At 43.6% G+C, this 21,932-nt stretch overlaps 1 protein-coding gene across 10 annotated transcripts in view; it reads left to right on the plus strand.

Annotated features, from left to right (window-relative positions):
• LOC116840780 (transient receptor potential-gamma protein) overlaps window positions 1–21,932 on the plus strand; it is a 131,992-nt gene that overhangs the window by 75,657 nt on the left and 34,403 nt on the right. For all 10 annotated transcript variants that reach the window (XM_032807951.1, XM_032807955.1, XM_032807949.1 and 7 more), the window contains one exon: window positions 16,909–17,186. In XM_032807951.1, coding sequence (XP_032663842.1) covers window positions 16,909–17,186 — 278 coding nt within the window. The remainder of the gene's footprint in view (window positions 1–16,908; window positions 17,187–21,932) is intronic.

The following is a 21,932-nucleotide window of genomic DNA, read 5'->3' on the forward strand; positions in this document are numbered from 1 at the left end:
CTATGTTCCAATAGTTACTTTAGTCATTTATTAACAATTTTTTGTAATAACAATTTAAATTTGCCGAAATCGACAAAAAATGTAATTTCGTAAAAAAAATTCATAACTTAACAACATATTAAAATTAACAAAAATATTTTCAGGTTTTTTTAGATGAAACTATTTTCTTAAAAAAAAAAGTTCTATATACTGATTTAAAAAAGTATAATTATTTGGATGATTGAAAATAAGGATGATTGAAATATATTTCTGAGGTGACAAAAATTCAAGAAAAAGATGATTTCTTACAAAAATTAATCTTTATTATAGGAAAATTGGCGGAAATAATTACAAAATGTCATGACAAAATAAAGTGAAATTGCTTCGTCGTTTAAGCCTAGTATAACTCAGAACAAAAAGATCTCAGTTGGAACAAGAAAGGAAGCATGTGTTTTCTCTTGACGTCGGGTGCTGTCAAATCGATTTTTTTTCGAATTTTCGGAGAACGGATGACGCTACGAGTCTCATACTCTAAAACTATAATTCTTAAGCCTAGCACAACTCAGAACAAAAAGATCTCGGTTGGAACAAGAAAGGAAGCATGTGTTTACTCTTGACGTCGAGTACTGTCAAATCGATTTTTTTACGAATTTTCGGAGAACAAATGATCTTATGAGTCTCATACTCTAGAACTGTAATTCTTAAGCCTAGAACAACTCAGAACAAAAAGATTTCGATTGGAACAAGAAAGATAGTATAAATTTACTCTTAGTTCGATAGACTGTTTGTCAAAAAACTTTTTTTTAATTTTTCGGGCTTATAATTAAACTTATTGATTTGTGCTTTTGGAACAATGTTTGGAACAACTAGAACAATCTATTGCGGTATCAGAATGTTCGATTTTCGAAAAGTGGGGTGCCAGCTCAAAAAATCATTTTTTTTGTTTTATTCGAAAACCGTTTCGAATGAAGCAATATCACTTTGGAACAATGTGGTACAAAGTCAGAACAATCTGGAACAACTTTCAAAATTATAAATTTCAAAAAGTGGGGTGCCAACTTCATACACTCGTGCCTCAGACAGTCCGGAGAATTTTTTCGCGGGCGAGATTCGACGCGCTAAGTTATCTTTGTCGTTCAAATTTACACGAGGGCAAATTAAAGCGCGGTCGTCATGTTCGTTCGTTGGTGGAAGTTCAAGGAGCACGCTCCTACAAAGGAGACAGGATTATTCCGGCGGCTGGCAAAGGCTCTGACGGGATCGGAAAAAGCGTCTTCGGGCGTCTCCTTGTAAATGAACGGAATGTTGAGATTTCTTTCTGTAGCCTCTTCCGCACGGAGATAGATAAACCGATGAATACGATCCAGGGAATCGTGCTCAAAGAAAGCGCCCCTCTTTCTCTCTCTCTCTCTCTCTTTCTCTCTCTTCGATAGCAACCAACGTAGTTAAGTGAACTTACCTCCATATATTTCCTTGATATATCTTTAATACTTCACGATGTCCTTGTTATCGATCGTGTGCAGCGAAGCGAAATGTTATACGTTTCGAACGAAGCACTTAAATCGCGTGCTTATTCGGGCTAGCATTAATAATATAAAGTAACATGCGCAATTATATATAATATAGCCAACAATAATTAAGCTATTTACATAAAAAAAACTTTTTATATATTACATTTAATGTAAAGATTCGAAATATAACGAAAATTATTTTTATTTTGATATTAATCGGGGACAATGGGGTCAAAAAAGATTCTATAGGAATTGCGTCTTTTTGTTATACAAGTGATTTAAATGTCTCGACAGTAATGTGGCTCAACAGTGCTTAAACCTCATACTCCCAATTATAACTTTGCTTAGCGCGTGAAGCGAAAGTTTTCATTCCTAGTTCGCAGGTGAGTCAAAATTCAAAATCGGGTGGGGTCGAAAATGGACACATCAGTGTGCCTAGGGATTTGGATTAAGATTGAAAATTCTAAAATATACTCCATATTCAGCTCGATAAGCGTTATCGCGAGCGGGATTGACCGAGGCTTCATAATTTGAACCCATTTCTCTGCGTTATAATTTTCGAGAGAGCCATGCGCTCTCCCTCGTCACGTCGACAGCGGCACTTTGCGTCCGCACGTTGCAGCGGCGCTCGGCATTAAACGACTCGTGGAAAACGCGGAGGAAAGTGGCCGGAAGCGCGGTCGACGGACGATCGGTGAGAGGGACGAGATTAAGTTTCCCGAGAGAGCGAGCGAGCGTGAGAGAGAGAGAGAGAGAGAGAGAGAGAGAGAGAGAGAGAGAGAGAGAGAGAGAGAGAGAGAGAGAAACGCGAGCCAGGTCGTATTACCACCCGCGGAATTTCTCATAACTTTTTTATTTTTCCACTTGTACGGTTACGAAGAATCTGGTCATATGAAAAGAAGTTCTGAGACGGCTCTGTGGCGACGGCGCTGTCGGCAGCCTCCGCCACCATGGCAATCATTTCGAGATACTGTCCGCCGTGGCATTCCGTACATTATTATTCCTTCAAGCAATTCACAGAGATGGTCATGACTTGATAAATTATCATGCCGTGCTCGCGCACGAACAGTAGCTGTGCGTCTCGTTTATAACTCGTTATCATAGTCTCTCCCTCCCTCTTCTTCTCTCCTTCGTTTCCTTCCTTCTCTCTGTTTGACGTACTGTCTCGGAGGTAAACATAAATTCTGTATACCAGTTAACTAACAGATGAAGGGACGAGCTAATGAGAGAAATGATACATACTCGCCGCGTTTCATTTGACTCCAACGCGTTCATTAATTCACCCTCGCTCGTCCCACGTGGACCGAAATTACCCTGAAGTTATCTCTAACGATAACTGAACGTAATCTCTCTGTTTTGCCAGCGGCGTTCTCCACCCGAATAATTTGCAGAAGGAACAATCACGTCTCCGCACTCGGGTATGTAACATCGACAAAGCGTGGATGAGAATAGCAATGCTTTGGTTTGTATTTAAAGTCCCTTTTCCTCTCTCTCTCTCTCTCTCTGTCTAATGCTTGAGGGAACTACCCTCCCAGAGCATATCCCATATCCCAGAGCACTTAATAAATAAAGCATCTATCTATTTCTCTCACTGTCTCTCTCTTTTTTTCCCACCCTCTCATTCTCTCTCTCCCTCCTCTGCTTCCGTCGCTTCCACCCTCCCTCTCTATCTCTAATCTTTGCTCGCGCATTCTTGGGCTTCCTCAAAATTTCTACGAAGTTTCTCACGATAACCAGACGTAATCGTGCCCGTCGCATTCCTCGCGCGAACAATTCGCAAGATAAACGATCGCGCCGAGATGCAACGTCGACAAAGTGGCGTGAAAATTATTTCGCGCGAACATGGCGTGGCAGAAGTTATTCGACGCGCGCGATCGAGGTGTCCGATCCATCCGATGAGGACCGAGATGGGAGAGTCGAGGCGCACCGAATAAAATCTGTCAGGCTTTATCATTCGCGTATCGCGGACACGCGACGCGATATGTCAGCCGTGCCTAACGCGGACGGCGAGCACAAAAATCCCGCAATTCGGCGGAACTCGTTGCGGCGGAATTCCGCGTCGTTCCAGCGTGAATCTGCCGGAACGGCGCTGCTCTTCCGGCGCTCTCTTGCGACCTATTTCTCGGACAACCGCGGCCAACGAAGCAATCGGGTCGTCGTCGTAGGGGGAAAAAAAATAAGGAGGACAGTCCGTTCGTTTGTTCATTTATTTGACCGATATAGCGTTGAAATTAAATTCGCCCGTTTCCATGCAACACACGTACCTTTCGAAACTAGTACTCAGGCCATTAATTATGCGAGCTTTATCGCGCGTGAAGTAGCGGAAACTTTCGTACTGAGAGATAGCTTTTAAGCACTCTTTTTTTCTCTTTCTCTCTATCTCTCTTTCTCTCTCGAAATGCTATTTATAGCTTGAACTTCTTAACCTCTTTATACTTTAAAGGATCAGTATTAAATACATATGAAACTGAAATTCTACTTATCGCTTCTGAATGACAGGGATTGCACAAAATACTATTTGCACACATAAAAAAATATGATCTTGTTCTCAGCGGAATTCTTTGAATCTTAGAGGATTTTACTCTCATATATCTCTTCAAGAGAACTCACGTAAATGCAATATTCTAAGCACAATATTCTCAAAGTCTAGAAGAATTTCGTCTTATGTGAACTAGTCTTTTCGCATATGTGCAGCGTAGCGATTGCCCGAGTCGAAATTTAAGTTATAAGTTAAGTCTGCGAATACTTGTAGGCCAGTGAAAAAAACTAATGTCTTGCAAAAAGAGGAAAAATACTAGTGACCGAAGGTTCTCACACACTCCATACGTTCTTCAATTGGTTCGATCCCGATGGGAAATTTTCTTCTCATCTTTTTCTCAGAAAAAAATGACACGATTTAAATTTTCCCTCTGTAGCGTTTGTTTAACTACCGCATGAATGGTGCCCGCTGGGTGGTTTTTCCTGCGGAATAGAGTCCTCTCGTTCGTGTAATTTCCGTGGGAAAGCTGGAAGAGATAAGGGATTACTCGCATACGAATGGCGCGAGAGCGGGTCGTTATCCAGTCAAGTTGCCAACAGCAAATTGCTGTTCGTCTAACGTGCATGGCGCGGCCACATCCATTTTACGGCTGGCAATTTTGTCGGATCTTCGCGCGCCGTCGTATTATAACAAATCATGGCGCATCGAAAATTTCGCGCGAAGCACCAAAGATTCTCGGCCCGACGCGAGTTCGTTCGCGGAACATCCGCAATCCTCTATACTTTACGATTGTCTTGCGTCGATTCACTTAAAATATTCGCTTGTGCCGTCGCATTAGGCGCGCGCGCTCTACGGGATTTTCACTTCGACCGCGCCGAATGCAAAGGGGGATTTCGCGACGGGACTTAATAACGTCGCGAATCTCGGAGATTAATAGAGTTTGCAGCGACGTTAAAATGGCGCAAGCAGCGACAACGCTCTTTGTGCGCCCAATTAGACGCCGCGCCGTCCGTCCGGAACTATAAACAGGGAAACTATTTCAATATAAATTAATTTTGTATTGGATGGAGACAGAGCGCGGGGAAATGTTGACTTGGCGTCGCTCGGAAAGTCAAGATATTTTCGCGAACTGGTCTTTTCGTAAGTTACACGCGATTTGCGTTTTATGCAATATCAAGATATGGGGCGTATCTCACCTCTTCTGCGTTTACTGAAAAAAATATCTGATATTTGTAACCATAATTATGTAGATAAATAATAATTGCTATAAGTTATGGTTGAGAAAATCGTTTTTTGTTATTAAATTTTACTATAATATTAGGTCCAATGATTCAAGGATCTTAATACGAAATGTATTAAGTTCTCTCCCATGTGACTCATTTGTAAATCAAATGAAAAATCGATATTTATTCGACAATTCAGGCCGCATCGAGCGGCGATTGATTTTGCGATACACACTGAGAGAGAAGAATGATTAATCTGACTGATGTCATCTTTGTAGTGTAATTATGTGTAATTATGTGACTGACGTCAGTTGACATTCGGTCTATCTGATTGGACGAATCGTATTGGGATTCTAGCAATATGTTTGGAAGATAACACCGATTCTGAAAAAATCAACCATCAAGTTCGCAACGGAGCACACCGAAAGTTAAATTTCTCACTACAAAACGAACTTAGCGACACGCGTGGCTCCTCGCAAAAAAAACAGCTTCGAATTCGTGGGCACTGGGCTTTAGTGATAACGACTTTTTTGAGCAGTCCAAAGATATGGCTGGGACGAAAGATGACATCAGTCAGATTAACCATTCTTCTCTCTCAGTGTGTATCGCAAAATCAATCGCCGCTCGACGCGGCCTGAATTGTCGAGTAAATATCGATTTTTCATTTGATTTACAAATGAGTCACATGGGAGAGAACTCGGCCTCCTCGTCCCATTGAAATTCCCGCTACGGCGACGCCTTCGATAAATCCAGCGCGGTTACATAAAGTATCGTCCGCTAAGTTTTATGCGCCGCGATTTATCATTATACAGCCCGCATGCGAGCGAATGTAGCGTAGGTCGCGGTTTCGCGTCTACATCGCGCCGCGACTAAAGGCCAAATCACACTAAAGGCCAAAACACACACGATTGGCGATAGATGATTGACGATTGAAGATTGGAACTCGACCAATTGGAACAAAGCGAGCCAAGGCTGAAGCTTGTCGATTTGTTAAAATCTAATCTTTAATTGTCAATCGTCAATCGTCAATCGCCAATCGCTAGTATGATTTGGCCTTAATGCAATATCCGCGCAAATTCGTCTCGCATTTTTCGCGCGGTATCGCGACCGCAATTTGACGTACACATGACGCGTCGATTAATCGCCGCGTATCGCGCAGGCGCGATACGAACTGACGCGCGTGTAACGCGCCGGCATGTATATCAAACACGCGCTTTTCCTCCCCCAACTTACCATTCTTTATTACGGCACACGGCGATAAAAAGACTCCCCCGCGTTTCACTTAACATCTTCCTTGGATTTAAGAGCCCACCGTCCACGCGCCCTGCCGCGCAGTAACTTGCGCCGTGCGCGATAAAAAAAGCTTGTCTAACGATTAACGAGGGCCAACTTTCGAGAGAAGAAGGAACGTGCGCGCGGAGCTTACGCGAAACGAGAATGAATCGCCGGCGGAATCGGGGACGCTGTGCGAAACGACGGAACGTGCTGAAGCTCGCGGTCTGGCAGGATTTCAATTCTGAATGAACACCTATCGACTGACGGACGCGGAAGTCTGATAGGACGCGCGATATCGACGACTATCTTTGTGGATTTCCGTTGAAAGCGTGTCACACGGCGGTGCTAAATAAAGCGCGATCGTGGCGCAACGGGGGGGTGGGGAGGGGGAAGAGGGCAAGAGGAAGAGAGGGGAGCGAGAAAGAGAAAAAGAGAGAGAAAAAGAGAGCATTACAATGCGATACATAACACCTTTGTGGGGACACGGGCGGCTGAAAATTTTAAGGACTCGCGATGCTGTAACCCAGCCACGGCACGACCCTGTTTTTAAGCATCCTGTACATCCGCATGACACGCCGCAGTAACCTTGATAAAGTGTCCCGCGCGTAAATTCGCGCGGCGCCGCAAAGAATTTTTCCCCCGAGTATCTCCTAAATCTGCCCTCGAGAGCTCGCACCTCTCGCAACGTCGGCGGCGTCGGCACCGTCGTCACGTTACACAGCTCCTCATTCTTCTCTCTCCCCCATTTCCTCTTCCCTTTTTTCTCTCTTTCCGTTAAATCTCCCTTTACGCGCGGGAAAGGCCATCTCGTGAACGTCTTTTACGTTCAAGCCGCCGTATGTTTATTCTCACCCGTCACGTTCCCACTCGTATTATTTCCCACACCTCTTGTCTTCTCCACCTCGCAGATCTCGCGGCGATATTGCGCGCGTCCTTGGATTTCTTTCGAGACTCGCGCGAGGGGAAAAAATGTCGACTCTGCGACGCATTTGCGATACGTATAGCCGTCGTTGTTATCGCCAGCTCAGAAACGTGAATACTGTGAAATCGCGTAACGAGGGCTGTTAGCGACAAACGGTTGGAAGGCTGCATGTGTTCTGTTTCTGTTTTTCGCGCATACGCGCGCCCGCGTATTTACGAGGCATATATAAACGAATTGTTCGGGAGTTGCGCAACTAATTCGCTCTCGAAAATGTGATCCCCGCGACTGCAGGAATGCACACGGCACAGTTTTGCAACATGCGCCCTTCCCGTTTCGTTTACGTTGCAACTTCCGTTGTAATTACTTCGTAATCTACGCTCGCGGGGAAGCGGCGACCAGAACGCACAAACGAATATAATGCGATTTGAACAATAACTCGAGGAGTCCGGTACCTGTTGAGAAATAGCGTCTCGTTTCTTGTAGCGTGGAATTTAGTCCCGCGAAAATTTAATTGCGTGCATTTTCATCATAATACCTCTCACAGCCTTAATAACTCAAGGAGACTACTCTCGCTTCAATTTCTATTTTCGCGAGTACGTGTCTTCTCACGGTGCTTACCTCGCAAAAATGAGAGAAGTTGGTTACAGGTCGATTCAGAGTCATAAATACCGGACACGAGCAAATCATTTCCGTTCGATCACTGTTACACCATTAATAACTCCGTTCTAGCTTTATTTCGGCATTCCTACATTTTTCCAAGCGGGTGCAGCCTGAGAAAAAAGTGCTCGGTATATGTGTAGCTACAAACACAGAACGAAACAATTGTTATAAATCATGATCAAAGAAACTATTGTTCTTTTTTATTAAATTCTATTATAGTATATTGTTGATGCATATTACTACCACTACAATGCATTGCCACTAACATCTAGCATTTTTGTGTTAGAACCATAAAAAGATACGGTTGGTTACAAAAATAACTGTAATTTTAGGTGGATCAACCATTCTTTCTACTAGTGCAGTGAACTATGACCCCGAGCATACATACGCACACACAGACACCTCTTGTGCCCGTTATTAAATCGTCAAAGTTTTTACAGACCGTTGCCGCAGTTTGCATGGTAGCGAAATTTAATTCGAGCGTGGCAGCTCACTGCATCACAATAAACTTGCGCAAATAAACGCGGCCACGTAGTCGGCACGAGACAGAAAGACTCTAGCCGGCTTACATTATTCGAAAGTAGTTGGCCGCTCTGCTACGTTGCTCGCGCTAAAGTAATAACGACGCTTTCCGCCTTCTTCCCGTTTTATCGGTTTAAAGTTTCGCAGGCCGCTCGCCGGACTGCGCGAGCACAGGACTGCACGAATACTCGACCGTAAACAGTCGTGGCCGGAAAGGAAGAAAAAGAGAAAAAACGAAACCCGCCTTCAATAAATCTCGCTGTTTCGTTTCTCCCGCCGGATTCCCCTTTGAAGTCTCATTAACGGCGTTTCCGAGAGTCCATCCTATAAAATCGAACTCACGTACGGAGAAACGAGAATTCCGTAGTTCTCCTTGCAGTCAGAGGTAAATGGAACACGGCGGAGAGACAGAGAGAGAGAGAGAGAGAGAGAGAGAGAAAGTAGGAGGAGAGAGGCAGTGAATAACGGTCGGTGCATCGAGGCACACGAAATTCCGGAACGAACGCCGCTTCGCCTTTCCCAGTAACGCGATTCCTAAATCAACGCGCCGACGTTGACGGTGCAAAAACCGGCCGACCATTGGCGCCGTAATTAACAACATTTTCTTATCATTCCGACGCATAACGACCGCTCAGTGCCGGCGACTCCCTCGCGTGCGGAGCACCCATCCCATGAGCGAGCTGTATACCGCAGCTCATTAATGGTCTGCGCGCGGCCCGAACGCAAAGTGTATACATTTTTCTTGCGCGAGAGCTTACGGCTTATGTAATCTATTTTGTTTTATGGCTCGTGCCCGTAATTTCTCGGCCATATATCTAGACGCGGGTACACTCCTGGCGCACCATCGATCAGCAACATCCTGTACGTGTTATTTTTATCAGTAGGCAGGAGTTGATCGCGCTCTGTCTGGAGCGCGTTCCGGAGCGCCTCGGGAATTTAATAACTTTGGACGAACACTCGGGTTGATGTGAGCAGTGAGAAGAGCACATGGCACGAGCCGTTCTCTCAATAAACAACAACATGGCGCACGCACGCGCTCCCGTGTAGGCGGCGCGATCGGTTGCAAAATTATTTACCGGACAGGTATGAGATGGCGTGCAACAGGTGCAGCAGCATACGAGAGGTCGACATCACCGCATAGGCTGCTCCGCAATTCCGTACTTGTTCCTGATCGTCGATTAAGTGGCAGATTTCGAAACTCTCGGCTCTCGAGTAATTCTATTATCAACTCCGCCGGTGAACCGTGCGGTTTAAACGGTGCGTCCGTCCGCCGGCGGACGGATAATCCATTGATCAAGAAATTTTCCCGTAATCCCGGCGCGTCAATTTCCCCGCGAAGTTGCCCGAATCGATACTCCAGCCTCAGAGTCGTATCTCGGATTTGCGCATCGAGTGCGAAACGTCTCGATAAGGTGAGTCGTGCGATTATTGACACTTCTCTTAGCACTCTGGAAAAACCTGTTTCTTCTTGCAATCAAAACTGCAGTTAAACTTTTCGTCTGCACTGTATGATTCCCAAAGGGAACTTTGCTGAAAGAAATATAATCTCACTCTTAGCCAAGTCGAATCTCACTCAAACCCAAGTCGAACCCAAGCCCTACTTTCGACCTGAACTCTCCAATATGTGTGTATTCTGAAGAATCGGTGTATGTTTAATGCACGTGGAAACTGGAGCTCTACTTAGCGCTTCTAAACAACAGAAACCGCACGTCACTTGTGGGTTCGAAAGAGGATCTCCCGGCGACATTAGTGGGTTAAATAGTATCACAAGAGGTTCGTGTAAGCTGCGGAGTAGCGCAGTAGATGTCAAATGGAATATTGAAGTTGACTGTAGGAGCAAAATTTCGACTTGGGGATCCTCTCTTACCTTATGACCTCAAGAGGATTCTCCTAAAACCAAAAGAGAAATATTCTAAGCACAATATTATTCCTTTCCATCAGAAGAGAAACATTCTGTCGATAAAAATTTATTCGCTTAAAATATGGAAATAGCACTTGCAACTAAACTCTTTTTTGGGCTGTTAGAATATTTTTTTGAAAGTCTTAGAAGAATTTTCTTGAAACCATAACATAAGAGAGTTTCGACTTTTTAGGCTTTCGCGGTGTCCATGCATATTAGATTTGGTTTCCGGGTTTGAGCCGCGTGGATTCATCTTTGTTTTATTCTGAACAGAAAGTTTTTACAGAAAACGGAATCAAACAAAGATGAACTCACGCGGCTCAAACCTGGAAACCAAATCTAATATGAGAGAGTTTCGTTAAGAGTGAAATTATTTTTTATTCTTAGGTGTTTATGCAATTAAAACAATCTTTATTGATCACGAGAAAAATCAGGGTTTTCTAGAGCGCCAATGGGAATGTCAATAATTGCGTGGTTTACCTTACCTATATAATCACTCGCGAATTTTGTCATTAGGGATTATTACGACTCGGTAGGCTCGGTGTCGATAACAGTCGACTGCAACGAATCTGTCGGATAAGGTTAGGAAAATAATGCAACTTTAGGAATAAAACATGAGTTTATTCAGGAGTTCCGTCTGCACGATTGCATTTAGTATCCGGAAGCTCCCCATCGAACTACACACAGCTCGGCGCATCGTGTAATCTACCGTGAGCGCATTTATCGTATCTCGCACATTTATCGTATCTCGCAGGTTCAGGCGCAGCCTCCGTCTGAGATTAAGCGACAGATTTTGAAACTCGGTCGAGTAATTCCATTACGAACTTGTCAATGAACCGCGAAGCTTAAGCTCGGCGTTCTATTCCGCGCCGCGGCGCGTATAATTTATCGACCAAATAACTCCGTCCCGTAATAAACCTTTGAAGCCGGCGGGCAAGCATAAAAAACTAAACGTTAAGAGTTGAACCTGCCCTGCGACATTAAATGTTTTATTTCTCCCCATAAAGAAGAAGAATATCTTGCGCGCCTGAACACATACGCCGCGGCAGTTGCACGTTAGACGATACGTCATCGCGCAGTGTGCAGTGTACCGTGAGAACGGCGATTGAAATAGAAGAATGAACCAGGATAAGTTGCGCGAGCAGTTTTATCACATAAATTATACTCTTGTAAAGCCCGACGGGAGACATTACATGGGGATGTACGACGGCTCTCACGGCTACGTTGTAGCTTTATGCTTTGCAATTCAATTTTTACGTGCTCTCCCGGCATCATGAAGTATAAGAGCGTACGGGAGAAAACATTCCTAAACACACTCTCGGAATATTGGTTGGATACCCTCCGGGACACCCTGTTTATCTCGGTGGGTGTACACCCACGTTCTCATTCGGCGGCGGCAGCGGCGACGAGGAGCGTCAAACGAGTCGCTTCCGCGAAGTCTCCTCAACAATTTACAAACGGGGGAGAGCAGTCTTCGCGACGAACAACAATGCAACGGGCTTAGCCCCGCGAGAGGGGCGCTACTTTGTCGGGGTGTTCATACCCATTATGAGCTCGGCCGGCGCGTATCGTGAATTATTTATAGCAAGAAAGTATGACGAACGCTCTCGGCTCGGCAGCCAGCTCCCGCAATTTTGCAGTCTCCGCGGACTCGCGATGCGCCGGACACTTAATTCAATTAGAACCTCATCGAAACATGGCTCTCGTAAATAAATTAACACCTCGCCTCGTTCATTTTTAACGCGCGATTATCAGCCCCGACGACGCGACCGAGAGAGCGCCTCGACACACGTCGACGATAACCTATTCGGGGAACAAACATTTCTCGATTGGAAATTTATCCCATGATCCTTATCAAACTGATCCCAATCAGTTATCTGATTTGTATAAGATAATATTGACATGTAACGCACGCGGAGCGAAATTAAACGATAAAAAATTAACAAATGAATTTTTGTATCCGATCAGGAAACATCCGATGAGAAATATCGGTTCATAATTTTTTCATCGGTTTATCTAATAAAATGCCATTATGATCGAAAGTATCCGATTAAATTTAATCGGTTATAAAAATTGATCGTAATTTTGATCGGAAATATTTGTGTGTTAACTTTTTATCGGATAATTTTTCTCAGTGCAGCGCGGCAGTCAGGATCTTATTAATAATTAAGATTATTAATAATTAGCACTCAAAAAGAGAAGTATAATTTTATTCTTTTAATGAAATCTTCTTATATAAGCTGTAGAAGCTTTCTAGAACTGAAAGAAAAATATTCTAACGCTCAAAAAATAAAATTTAGTTGCAAGTTGCTATTTTCTGCAATACCATATTTTATACGAGAAATACAGTTGGGGCCCAGACATAACTCTAATTTTAGTTGGCTCAACTATTTCTTTCTCTCGGTGCAATAATTCACGTCCTGCAGTCACGCGTAGCTTGGTTCGGCATTAAAACTTTTCCGGGTGATTTGATGCTACGTACCTCAGTAGGACTGAGTTCCTTAAACGATTGTTCAACTATGTGCAGCGACACATCGGAATCGTCGGATAAACTGATTGGTGGTGCAACGAGAGGGATGCCGGGTCACTGAGCGCGCTTTAAGCGCAACCTCTATCGGTATCCCAGCCGTTGCAAGTTCGCGTCGCGCGAACATTCCACCCTTCGACGTTGCTCGACCCTTACTCGTGTATTATAATTTCGAATAATTATCTGAGTTATACACCGCGCGACTGTATTGTCGTGGACGCGTGCCGCCCCTCGGATGCCATTAGCGTTATTAATGCAGTTTGTTCGCCGGTACAAATTGCAATTTTGCTGATATCGCGTCGACTCGCAGTTTACATCCATTTCAAATCCATTTATCCCGTGATCACGATAAATTGAATAATTTCGCGCGACTATGTGATACCTATATAAATAGAGCTGAAGAATCATCGCGTTATTATTTAATTAATGCAGCATTTTTCATTGTCGTTTCGTCCGATTAACACACTCGCTCGTTCAAAGTTCCGCAATTCAACTGTGTAATATGTAATTTGTAATTCATCCAGTGTTTTGCACATCGCACAGATAAACGATTACTACGCGTTATCATCTCATTTTGAAATTTCTTTAATGTTAGCATAAAGCTTGTCGATTCAATCTGCTGGTTCCAATATCGGACAGCGGTATGAATTTATTATTGCGCTATACGGAGCGCACGATATACCACCGTGGCTTTATGCAAATTGTCCGTCCTTAGCAATTTCATTTTGCGAATAGCGTCACGATGGCGCGGTATTGAGCGGCAGAAGGAAGGGGGATAGGGTAATGGTGGTAGTTTGTTGTCCCCATAAAGCTTGTTTGCAATCGAGATTAATAGCGTCCAAAGAAATGGAGATGACTCGTATTACGATCACGAATTATGGGACGCACAATTATTCTGCTTTCGCGAATTGAGCGGCAATAAAGGCGCACTCTTTTCTCCCTCGCCCACTCGACGCGTCGCTCATTAATCGCGAGGATACGCCACGTTTATATTCGTCGGCAGCGTCCGGTGACGCGTCGATGTATAGTTGTCCGCTCGGTTTTACTTCGAGTGAGCCGTCATGCAATTTTAGCGTCGATAAATAACGCGAATGATTTTTTACGAATGCGGCGGCGAGAGCGCGACTGCGAGTCCCGAGATTGTTTTGCCGCGGATCCGATCAATGCGCCGGCAGGACGAACTCGACGAAATAAAACCGTTTTCGTGAACGCCCCGAGAGCTCTGATGATATCGTGGGTATTTCCACTTATTAATGAAATTGATTTTCGCAAAAACGCCCACATGGCGGGTGTTTTTCATAGTAAAAAAATTTTGTGTTAAATTTACATATTTCACATATAGCAGGAAGTCATATGTCGATCTAAATTTTTATATTAATATAAGATGGGTATGTAAAAAAACAAAACAAATATTATATCAAAAAATCAACAGAAACATTATATTAAAGCAAATTTTATATAAGATTGGCATATTTAAAATGTCAAGTGTAAAAATGTTATTTTCACACTGATAAAAATGCTTTATTTATCATTTCTTTTCTATTGTGTTATTTTTAAGAGAAGTGTCTGTAATTTTATCTAAATTCTTAATTACTACTTAATTAACCCATTAAGGCCCAAGAGAAAACTGCTAAGGATAGGCTTTCAAAAATCATCTAAATTAGGGCAAAACGTCGAAATTTGTTAAAAAGTGAAAAAAAAATTTGTGTTGGATTTCAAAATTCAAGATGGCGGACCAATATGCCGGCTCGAAAATTTTGACCTATTTGAGTGAAAATCCGTATAGGGGGTTTTGGGTTCGCTGAGTATGAATATGCTCTTATTTTTTCAAAATTCGTAATAGCGGATCCAATATGGCTGCCCAAAAATGTGAAAATTTGACATGGTTTTGTTATTTGACGAAAAATCCAACCAAATTATAAATTACCTTTCGAAGGTGTTTGTTTTGGGGCAAAACATCATACTTTAGCAGACTGTAGAAGAAAAATGGTTTTTCGACTTTAAAAATCAATATGGCAGCCAAAATTTTTTAATTTTGATTTATTTCAATGAAAGTATGTTTTGAAAAATTTTGAAAAAAATAAGTGCATATTCATACTCAGCGAACCCAAAACCCCCCTATACGGATTTTCACTCAAATAGGTCAAAATTCCAAATTTCCGGGCCATTATATTGGTCCGCCATCTTGAATTTTGAAATCCAACACAAATTTTTTTTTCACTTTTTAACAAATTTCGACGTTTTGCTCTAATTTAGATGGTTTTTGAAAGCCTATCCTTAGCGGTTTTCTTTTGGGCCTTAATGGGTTAATATAATTGATATACTTGAAAAAAATGGTAACAATTGTACGCAAGATTTTTTACAGTGTACGAACGCGCTTATTTCGGCGTCGTCGCGATCCCTGATACTCTCAAGAGTATTTATTCTATCCTCAGGACCTTTCTCTTGCAGCGAGGGATGTTGCTCACGAGCGTTTGCAAGCGCTTGCGAGCGATTGCGAACGATTGCGAGCGTTTTATGAGCGCCCATTCGTTCGTTCGTCCTCCGCGAGACTCACCTCCGGCAACTAAAATTTATATAGTTGATAATTGACGCAAAGGGAGAGGAGCTCGTAGACGCTTGTAGACGACGGTGCGAGTGATGATAACGCGATGATAGCGCGTAGACCTCATTTTGCAGTCTCCGGTACAATCCCGGCTCGCTAACACACTTTCCAAGTCCATTGTCTCGACTGGAGGGGCGTTGCTCGTCTCCGACGTGTTAATAATCACTTATTGACTTTCACCATTAAACTTTCCGCTTTGAGCCCGATGACGTAAAATGCCGGCGGTGTTCGGCACGTTATTGCGCGCATCGCTCTCGCGACTCGTTCTCTCGAGAGAATTACACGACGGGCTCCGCGTCGTAAAAAAAAAAGCTAGCGAGTTGTTCCCGCGTGCGTGTGCGTTCGTTCACGACCAATAAAAGTGAGTGTATCATCCGATCCATCATTTTCTCGAATAGTTCATCGGGGACATATAGTCTTGCCTCGTCTCGCTATTCCGCCGATGGCCCTCTCTTTTGCGAGCACACGTATTCCGCATGACGCATTCAGTTGTTCATCGCCGAGGGAAGAGACGCGAAAAGAATATGATTTTATAAAATTAAAGTTTTCCTTGGCAATAATAGCGTCAACTTGTTACGTTAAGTGTCTCGTTAAATGTGTCGTTAAGTGTCGTGACACAATCACACAGATGATCATTATTATATAACGCTATTCTCTAAAACGAACAGGCAAACCGTGGCTGGATTTGGCCACTGGAGTAGGCAGAAGTTGGCAGAATCAATTATTTCTACTGTTCTTGAACGGACTTCAGAACTTGTTAGATTGAATAGAAATACCATCTATCATTTTGTGTAGACTCTGTCACGGTAATTACTGAGATTAATAATATTAATGAAAAAATATCGGTGTGTCAATGCGCACGATGCGGTGGGGCGAGCTCTGTAAAGTTAATTCCTTACAGAGCCGAATGCTCCAGATTCACAGGAAAGACATTTACGAATAGCTATCATTTTCCTGGCTATTCGAACAAATGTGCGTTTTTAATTTCAGCCAATAAATTTTTATCTCACAGCGAATGCATTTTGCCTGCAATAGCCAACTTTTAACAGTGACAGCAAAACGAGCAGCCTTTTGATTAAGTTCGATTGAGATTTACCTGGTAGTACCAGGTCATTTTTTTGCATGTAAATACTCTTTGGGTCTTAAATTACACTTATTCACCGTACCTTTGGCGATTTAATCATCTTCCAAGCTCTTCTGCACAATCAGTAAAGATCTCATGCTGATTGTAAGACCTCGTGCTTTACACTCGTTGGTCTTTTCATCGCGCAATAGATCATAATGAGCACCATTTGTATGTTACAGAAAGCGCGTACGAAGATGAGGAGCAATTCGCCAGGGGCGGCACAACCCCTGGTGAAGGCGTCGTCGGTGAAGAGGACGACAGTCCAGGCGCAGGTGGCACGAACTTCCCTCTGAGAATGGCGGCCGACACAGGGAGGGGCCGAATCACCGTCGGCGGCTTCCTCAGAAGCGCCGGGCAGCACGTGAACTTCGACCCCGAGGCGCCTCCACCGCCGCTTCATGTCGCTCAACAGACAACCGGTCTGCTCGAACGGCCGGAGGTCGACAAAAAAGTCAAGGTATTGGGTAAACATAAAATTCAATGCGTTCGGGCGCGATCGTTTCATCGAACGAGGGCGAACGGGGACGCGAAGTAACGAGAGAGTCCTCAGGAACCGTATTAAACTTTACGTATTCAACGAGTCGGTGTTTAAGACTCTTATACTTCTTCAAGGAGCTCTGCGTCGTTCAGCATCGCTATGGATCTCTTTCATCTCAGACAATCTTTTATTTATGCGTTCGTTCTTCTCTGCCAGCTTTGTCTCTCGGTTTGCACAAAAAAATCGTAACCGTCGCAACACCATCGCCAATTTAAGTCGCGAAAGGAGAGTATGACTTTTAGGCGATTTGGGGACCGCTAGGTGAACGCAAATTTCCTATTTTTTCCCGTAGAATTAAAAAATCGACCTTAAAATTAAGCCAAGTAAAGGGAAAAATAGTTATAGACATTTAAACGTTGATTTTCTTTGAAAATCATGCATTTTCCAACACTGCCATCTTAAATACCTTTGACCTTTTTAGAGATGCTAAATCTCACGTCATAAGAGACTTATTTTCTCAAAATTTGATAATGATATGTGAATATACTCTAAACAGCAGAGAAAAAACAGTCAATCGACCGAAATGGGCAACTAATTCCGAGCTCTGTCTTAAGCGGAGCGATTTGAGCGGCGAAAGCTACTATATACTCGAGAAGAGGCTCCTTATATGCTTTCGTTTATTAATGCCCTGTATAATACTGAAAAAGCTGGATTACAAAATCATTTTTGTACTATTTTGATAGTTAATATTTTTTTAATTGACTGCTGCTTTTTCTCTGCTGCTTAGAGTATATTCTCATATCATTATCAAGTTTTGAGAAAATAAGTCTCCTATGTGTGTGTAACGTGACCTAAAAAGGTCAAAGGTATTTAAGATGGCAGTGTTGGAAAATGCATGATTTTCAGGGAAAATCAACGTTTAAATGTCTATAACTATTTTTCCCTTTACTTGGCATAATTTTAAGGTCGATTTTTTAATTCTACGGGAAAAAATACGAAGGAAAAAATAGGAAATTTGCGTTCACCTAGCGATCCCCAAATCCTAAAAGTCATACCCTCCTTTGATCGGTCCGACGAAAAAGTTGTCGGATTCTCTCTGCCACCGAGAATAAGACGCGCGCATGGCAATGGCCGGTTTCCGCGTCCGCATAAATTCTCCCTTTCTCTGATTGTCTCCCTCCCCTCTGGTCGCCGCGGGAAGCTCCATCGAGTTTGACGAGCCGCAGAAAGAAACAGGAAAGGCGGCAGCCGATAACGACGTTTCGATGCCGATCCAATTTGCGCGTCCCGCTGCCGGCAAACGACGGTCGGAGGAATGCGGGGGAGGAGGGGCGGGAAACTCTTCTTCCGCGTCCTTTATTGACGCGCCGGTAGTTGCCCGATAGTGATTTGCCTCTTCCTCCTGATTTTCCGCCTGTCCTGCGCTGGCAGAAAAACGAAGCGCCGCGCCGGCGGTAGCCGGGTCAAGTTAAATTAAACCCAAATGCTTGTCTCGATAACCGCGTTCAGCGCAGACGACGCGACAGACCGGACGATTATTTTTGCATAGGGGTCGACCATCCGCGAGGATGTGTGATATATGTACAATATTGCGCGCTGGACGCGCGATTGATCGATGGCGGAGACGTTTCAACCTTCGGGTAGGGCCGAGTTCTCTCCGGCCAAATTCCTCGTCCGCTCGCTTGCTCCGCTCCTCCCCAGCTGCATTATTTAGCGACGCGAGAGATCCGCAAATAGCCCGGTCTGATTTCCAAATCGTTTCCCACGCTTTTCTGTATTATTGATAGTGTTGTCTCGCGAGATGCACGGAGGAGAACCGCGTGGGGATATGAAGAACCACGAGGAAAGATCGAAGGGTGTGAGACCGCTTGGGGTGTTTTGTTTGCGGCTTTTTTTATCGTTTTTTCGGTTATTCTGTTTTTTACGAGTATTTTATTTCTGTGCGCGGTCAGTCTGAATTGAGGATCGCGCTCGCGGCGAGACGCGGGGTGGAAATTCCGCGCGCGTTCCCTCGGACGTTCTCTCGTTCTGGCCGACTGACATGTTTGGTTTTATCGTCTCGTAAAACGGCGAATAAGTTGGATTTCCTAAAAGGATAAGAAGAGAGAAGGATACGGAACGCCCAGCAGCAGCTCTTCCGGTTTCCCGTTTCCATGATATCATCTGATTATGGCCCTGTAACGTTCTGTCGTTCCGAGACGCACTCCGCGTATGAGATGAGCGCGAGCGCGCATTTAAGACCCGGCAGGAACCAAGAACGAATCCAGAAGCCATTGGCTCTGGAAACCTCGTGCGGCAAGAGGCGTGAAACACCGCCTTTGGGTGTGTAGGCGTACACATGCGAATACTAATGCATCGCTCGCGCGGACGCAATACCTGGAAGTACAGCTAGGCTACACTTCTCGTGGTACTTGAAATTTGACGCCTTTCACTACACGGACGTTATATTTGTTCAGCACACCATATCTGGTGACTCTCTTGGAGAAGTATCAAAGACACTTGGATTTTGCAACCAAGTCCTTAAAAATTTATAATAAATGAAAATATAGAGACTCGTGTTGCACCTTGGTAATTTAGACGGTGGTTACTTTAACTACGAATGTGAACTGCGATAAATGTTGCGTTAAACTTTAAGTATTTTGTGAATTCTCAGCATTTAAGAGAATAAACTCCTTAATCTATTTGGGGATGAAAAGCTCCAGCCTGCATGGGATGCTTTCATCTTTTAGTGCCTCGTAAATGTCCTCGGGTGAGTTCGCCCAGCAAAACCGCGACCACTGAATTCTGATGTATTACGTGACCGAATTTTGCGCCCGGCTCTCATTAATGAGATTTGCATAACGCGATGGACGCAGTTCGGCTGGAAATTGAAATTCACGATAAAAACGGGAGGCGCTGAAACCGTCGCTTTGCAATTCTTAATACCGTGGCGGTCTAGGAACTTTTAATCGCGTTACGTTAGGCGCGTGGATCCAAGTGCACGACACTCGTTATAAAAACTTGTCGTTGGTGGACTTTCAGTCCCGCCTCGCCCGAACGTTTTTTCGCCCGCTTCGCTTCTGTAGCCAGCGTCGCTGGTACGCGCTCTCATGAATACGCCAACAGACGATACGGCTCGTCGACAATAGATCACTTCGCTACGGAACATAGCAGAAATATATCGCCATAGATCATCATCGGTGGAGCGCAGCCCCGTCGCGAGCGCGAGACGCGAATGCAACGGGCGCGTATAGTAGATACGGACAGTTGGCCGCAGACACAGTGGTTACAGACAGACAGTGCAGACAGTCTATGCGCCGGCGGAGACAGCCGAATGCGGCTAGTAGAGACCGAATATGCAGACAGTAGCATACAGTCACCTAACAGTCACTAAAGACGGTAGATATAGTCTGCGCGGTCCAAAGCGTGCGCGCGAAATAGGTTGACAGAACAATAGCGATACATGTGTTTAATCAGCCAATTGTCGTAACTGATATTAATTGTTAGGATCTCTTTCAAAGTTAAAAGTAAATAGCTCTCTCTCTCTCTCTCTCTCCCTCCCTCCCTCCCTCTCCCCCTCTCCGGGAGGACGACGGCATTCAAAACTATATAACGTCTGTCACGTGCGGTGCAATTAGAGCTTCTCGCGGCGAAGGCCGGTCGCAATTATCACCATTGACTTTTATACCAAAAGGAGAACTTACGCAAGTGACTTCAAAGAGACGAGAAGACGCGATCTTGAGGAAAAACGGGAGGCCGGCCTCTCGAGAGTATCATACGCGATAATCAATAGTCTACGAGCGTGTGCAACTTTGAATTGTCGCTCTCTCGACGGATTCTACACTTTATCTCCTCAACTGTTACCCAACAAAATCTCCCTCGTACATTTCTTACTCGTTGTATACTTCTTTTGCAAAATAATGTTCAATTTATTTGAAGTGGTCTGGCTTTTAATTTATATGTTAGTTGTGCAAAAAAAGGATTATCTTCGTGACTAGATCTTATCCAAATTTATATTCTCTCATAATGCTCACAGCCGTTTAAAGATTGGTGTACTTCTCGAGTCGAAATTTTGATGTTACTTTGACGCTCTTAAGGATAGTTTGCGCCTACTTAAACGGTTTATAGCTTAGCTAAAACCTACTTTGACGATAATGATACTCATTAACTTCTCCTTTGAATCTTTAACTCCACTTTGTCAAAATTTTGACGCTATTTTGACGCTATTTTGACGCTCTTAAAAATAGTTTGAGCCTACTTAGATAATTTACAACCCAGGTGAAACCTATTTTCACGATATTGACACCCATTTCCGAGTCGAAATTTTAACTTTATGTTGAACCTTGAATTCTACACCGCAGTAGGAGCTAAGATAGCAAAGTAGGTTTAATTCTAATGATATAATTTACTCCTACTTTGACCCTGATGATGTGTGAAATATATGCAACAAATAAAATATATATTTTGTTTGCTATTTGACGTTTCTGTTTCGTTATTTATTAAATTTTTTAAATATTTCTATAAAATACATATATTCTATGTAGGAGCTAAAGTTGCAATAGAGATTCGCAACTGAATCTACTTTGCTTTTTAAGATCCTATTATTATACAACCTAATTTGGCGCTAAAGAAAGCGGAAATTTCAGACATCATCAGGGTCAAAGTAGGAGTAAATTATATCATTAGAATTAAACCTAGTTTGCTATCTTAGCTGCTACTGCGGTGTAGAATTCAAGGTTCAACATA

This window comes from Odontomachus brunneus, unplaced genomic scaffold (genome assembly GCF_010583005.1).
Source record: "Odontomachus brunneus isolate Ranch 3 - 2012 unplaced genomic scaffold, Obru_v1 Obru_scaffold_011, whole genome shotgun sequence".
Taxonomy (NCBI): domain Eukaryota; kingdom Metazoa; phylum Arthropoda; class Insecta; order Hymenoptera; family Formicidae; genus Odontomachus; species Odontomachus brunneus.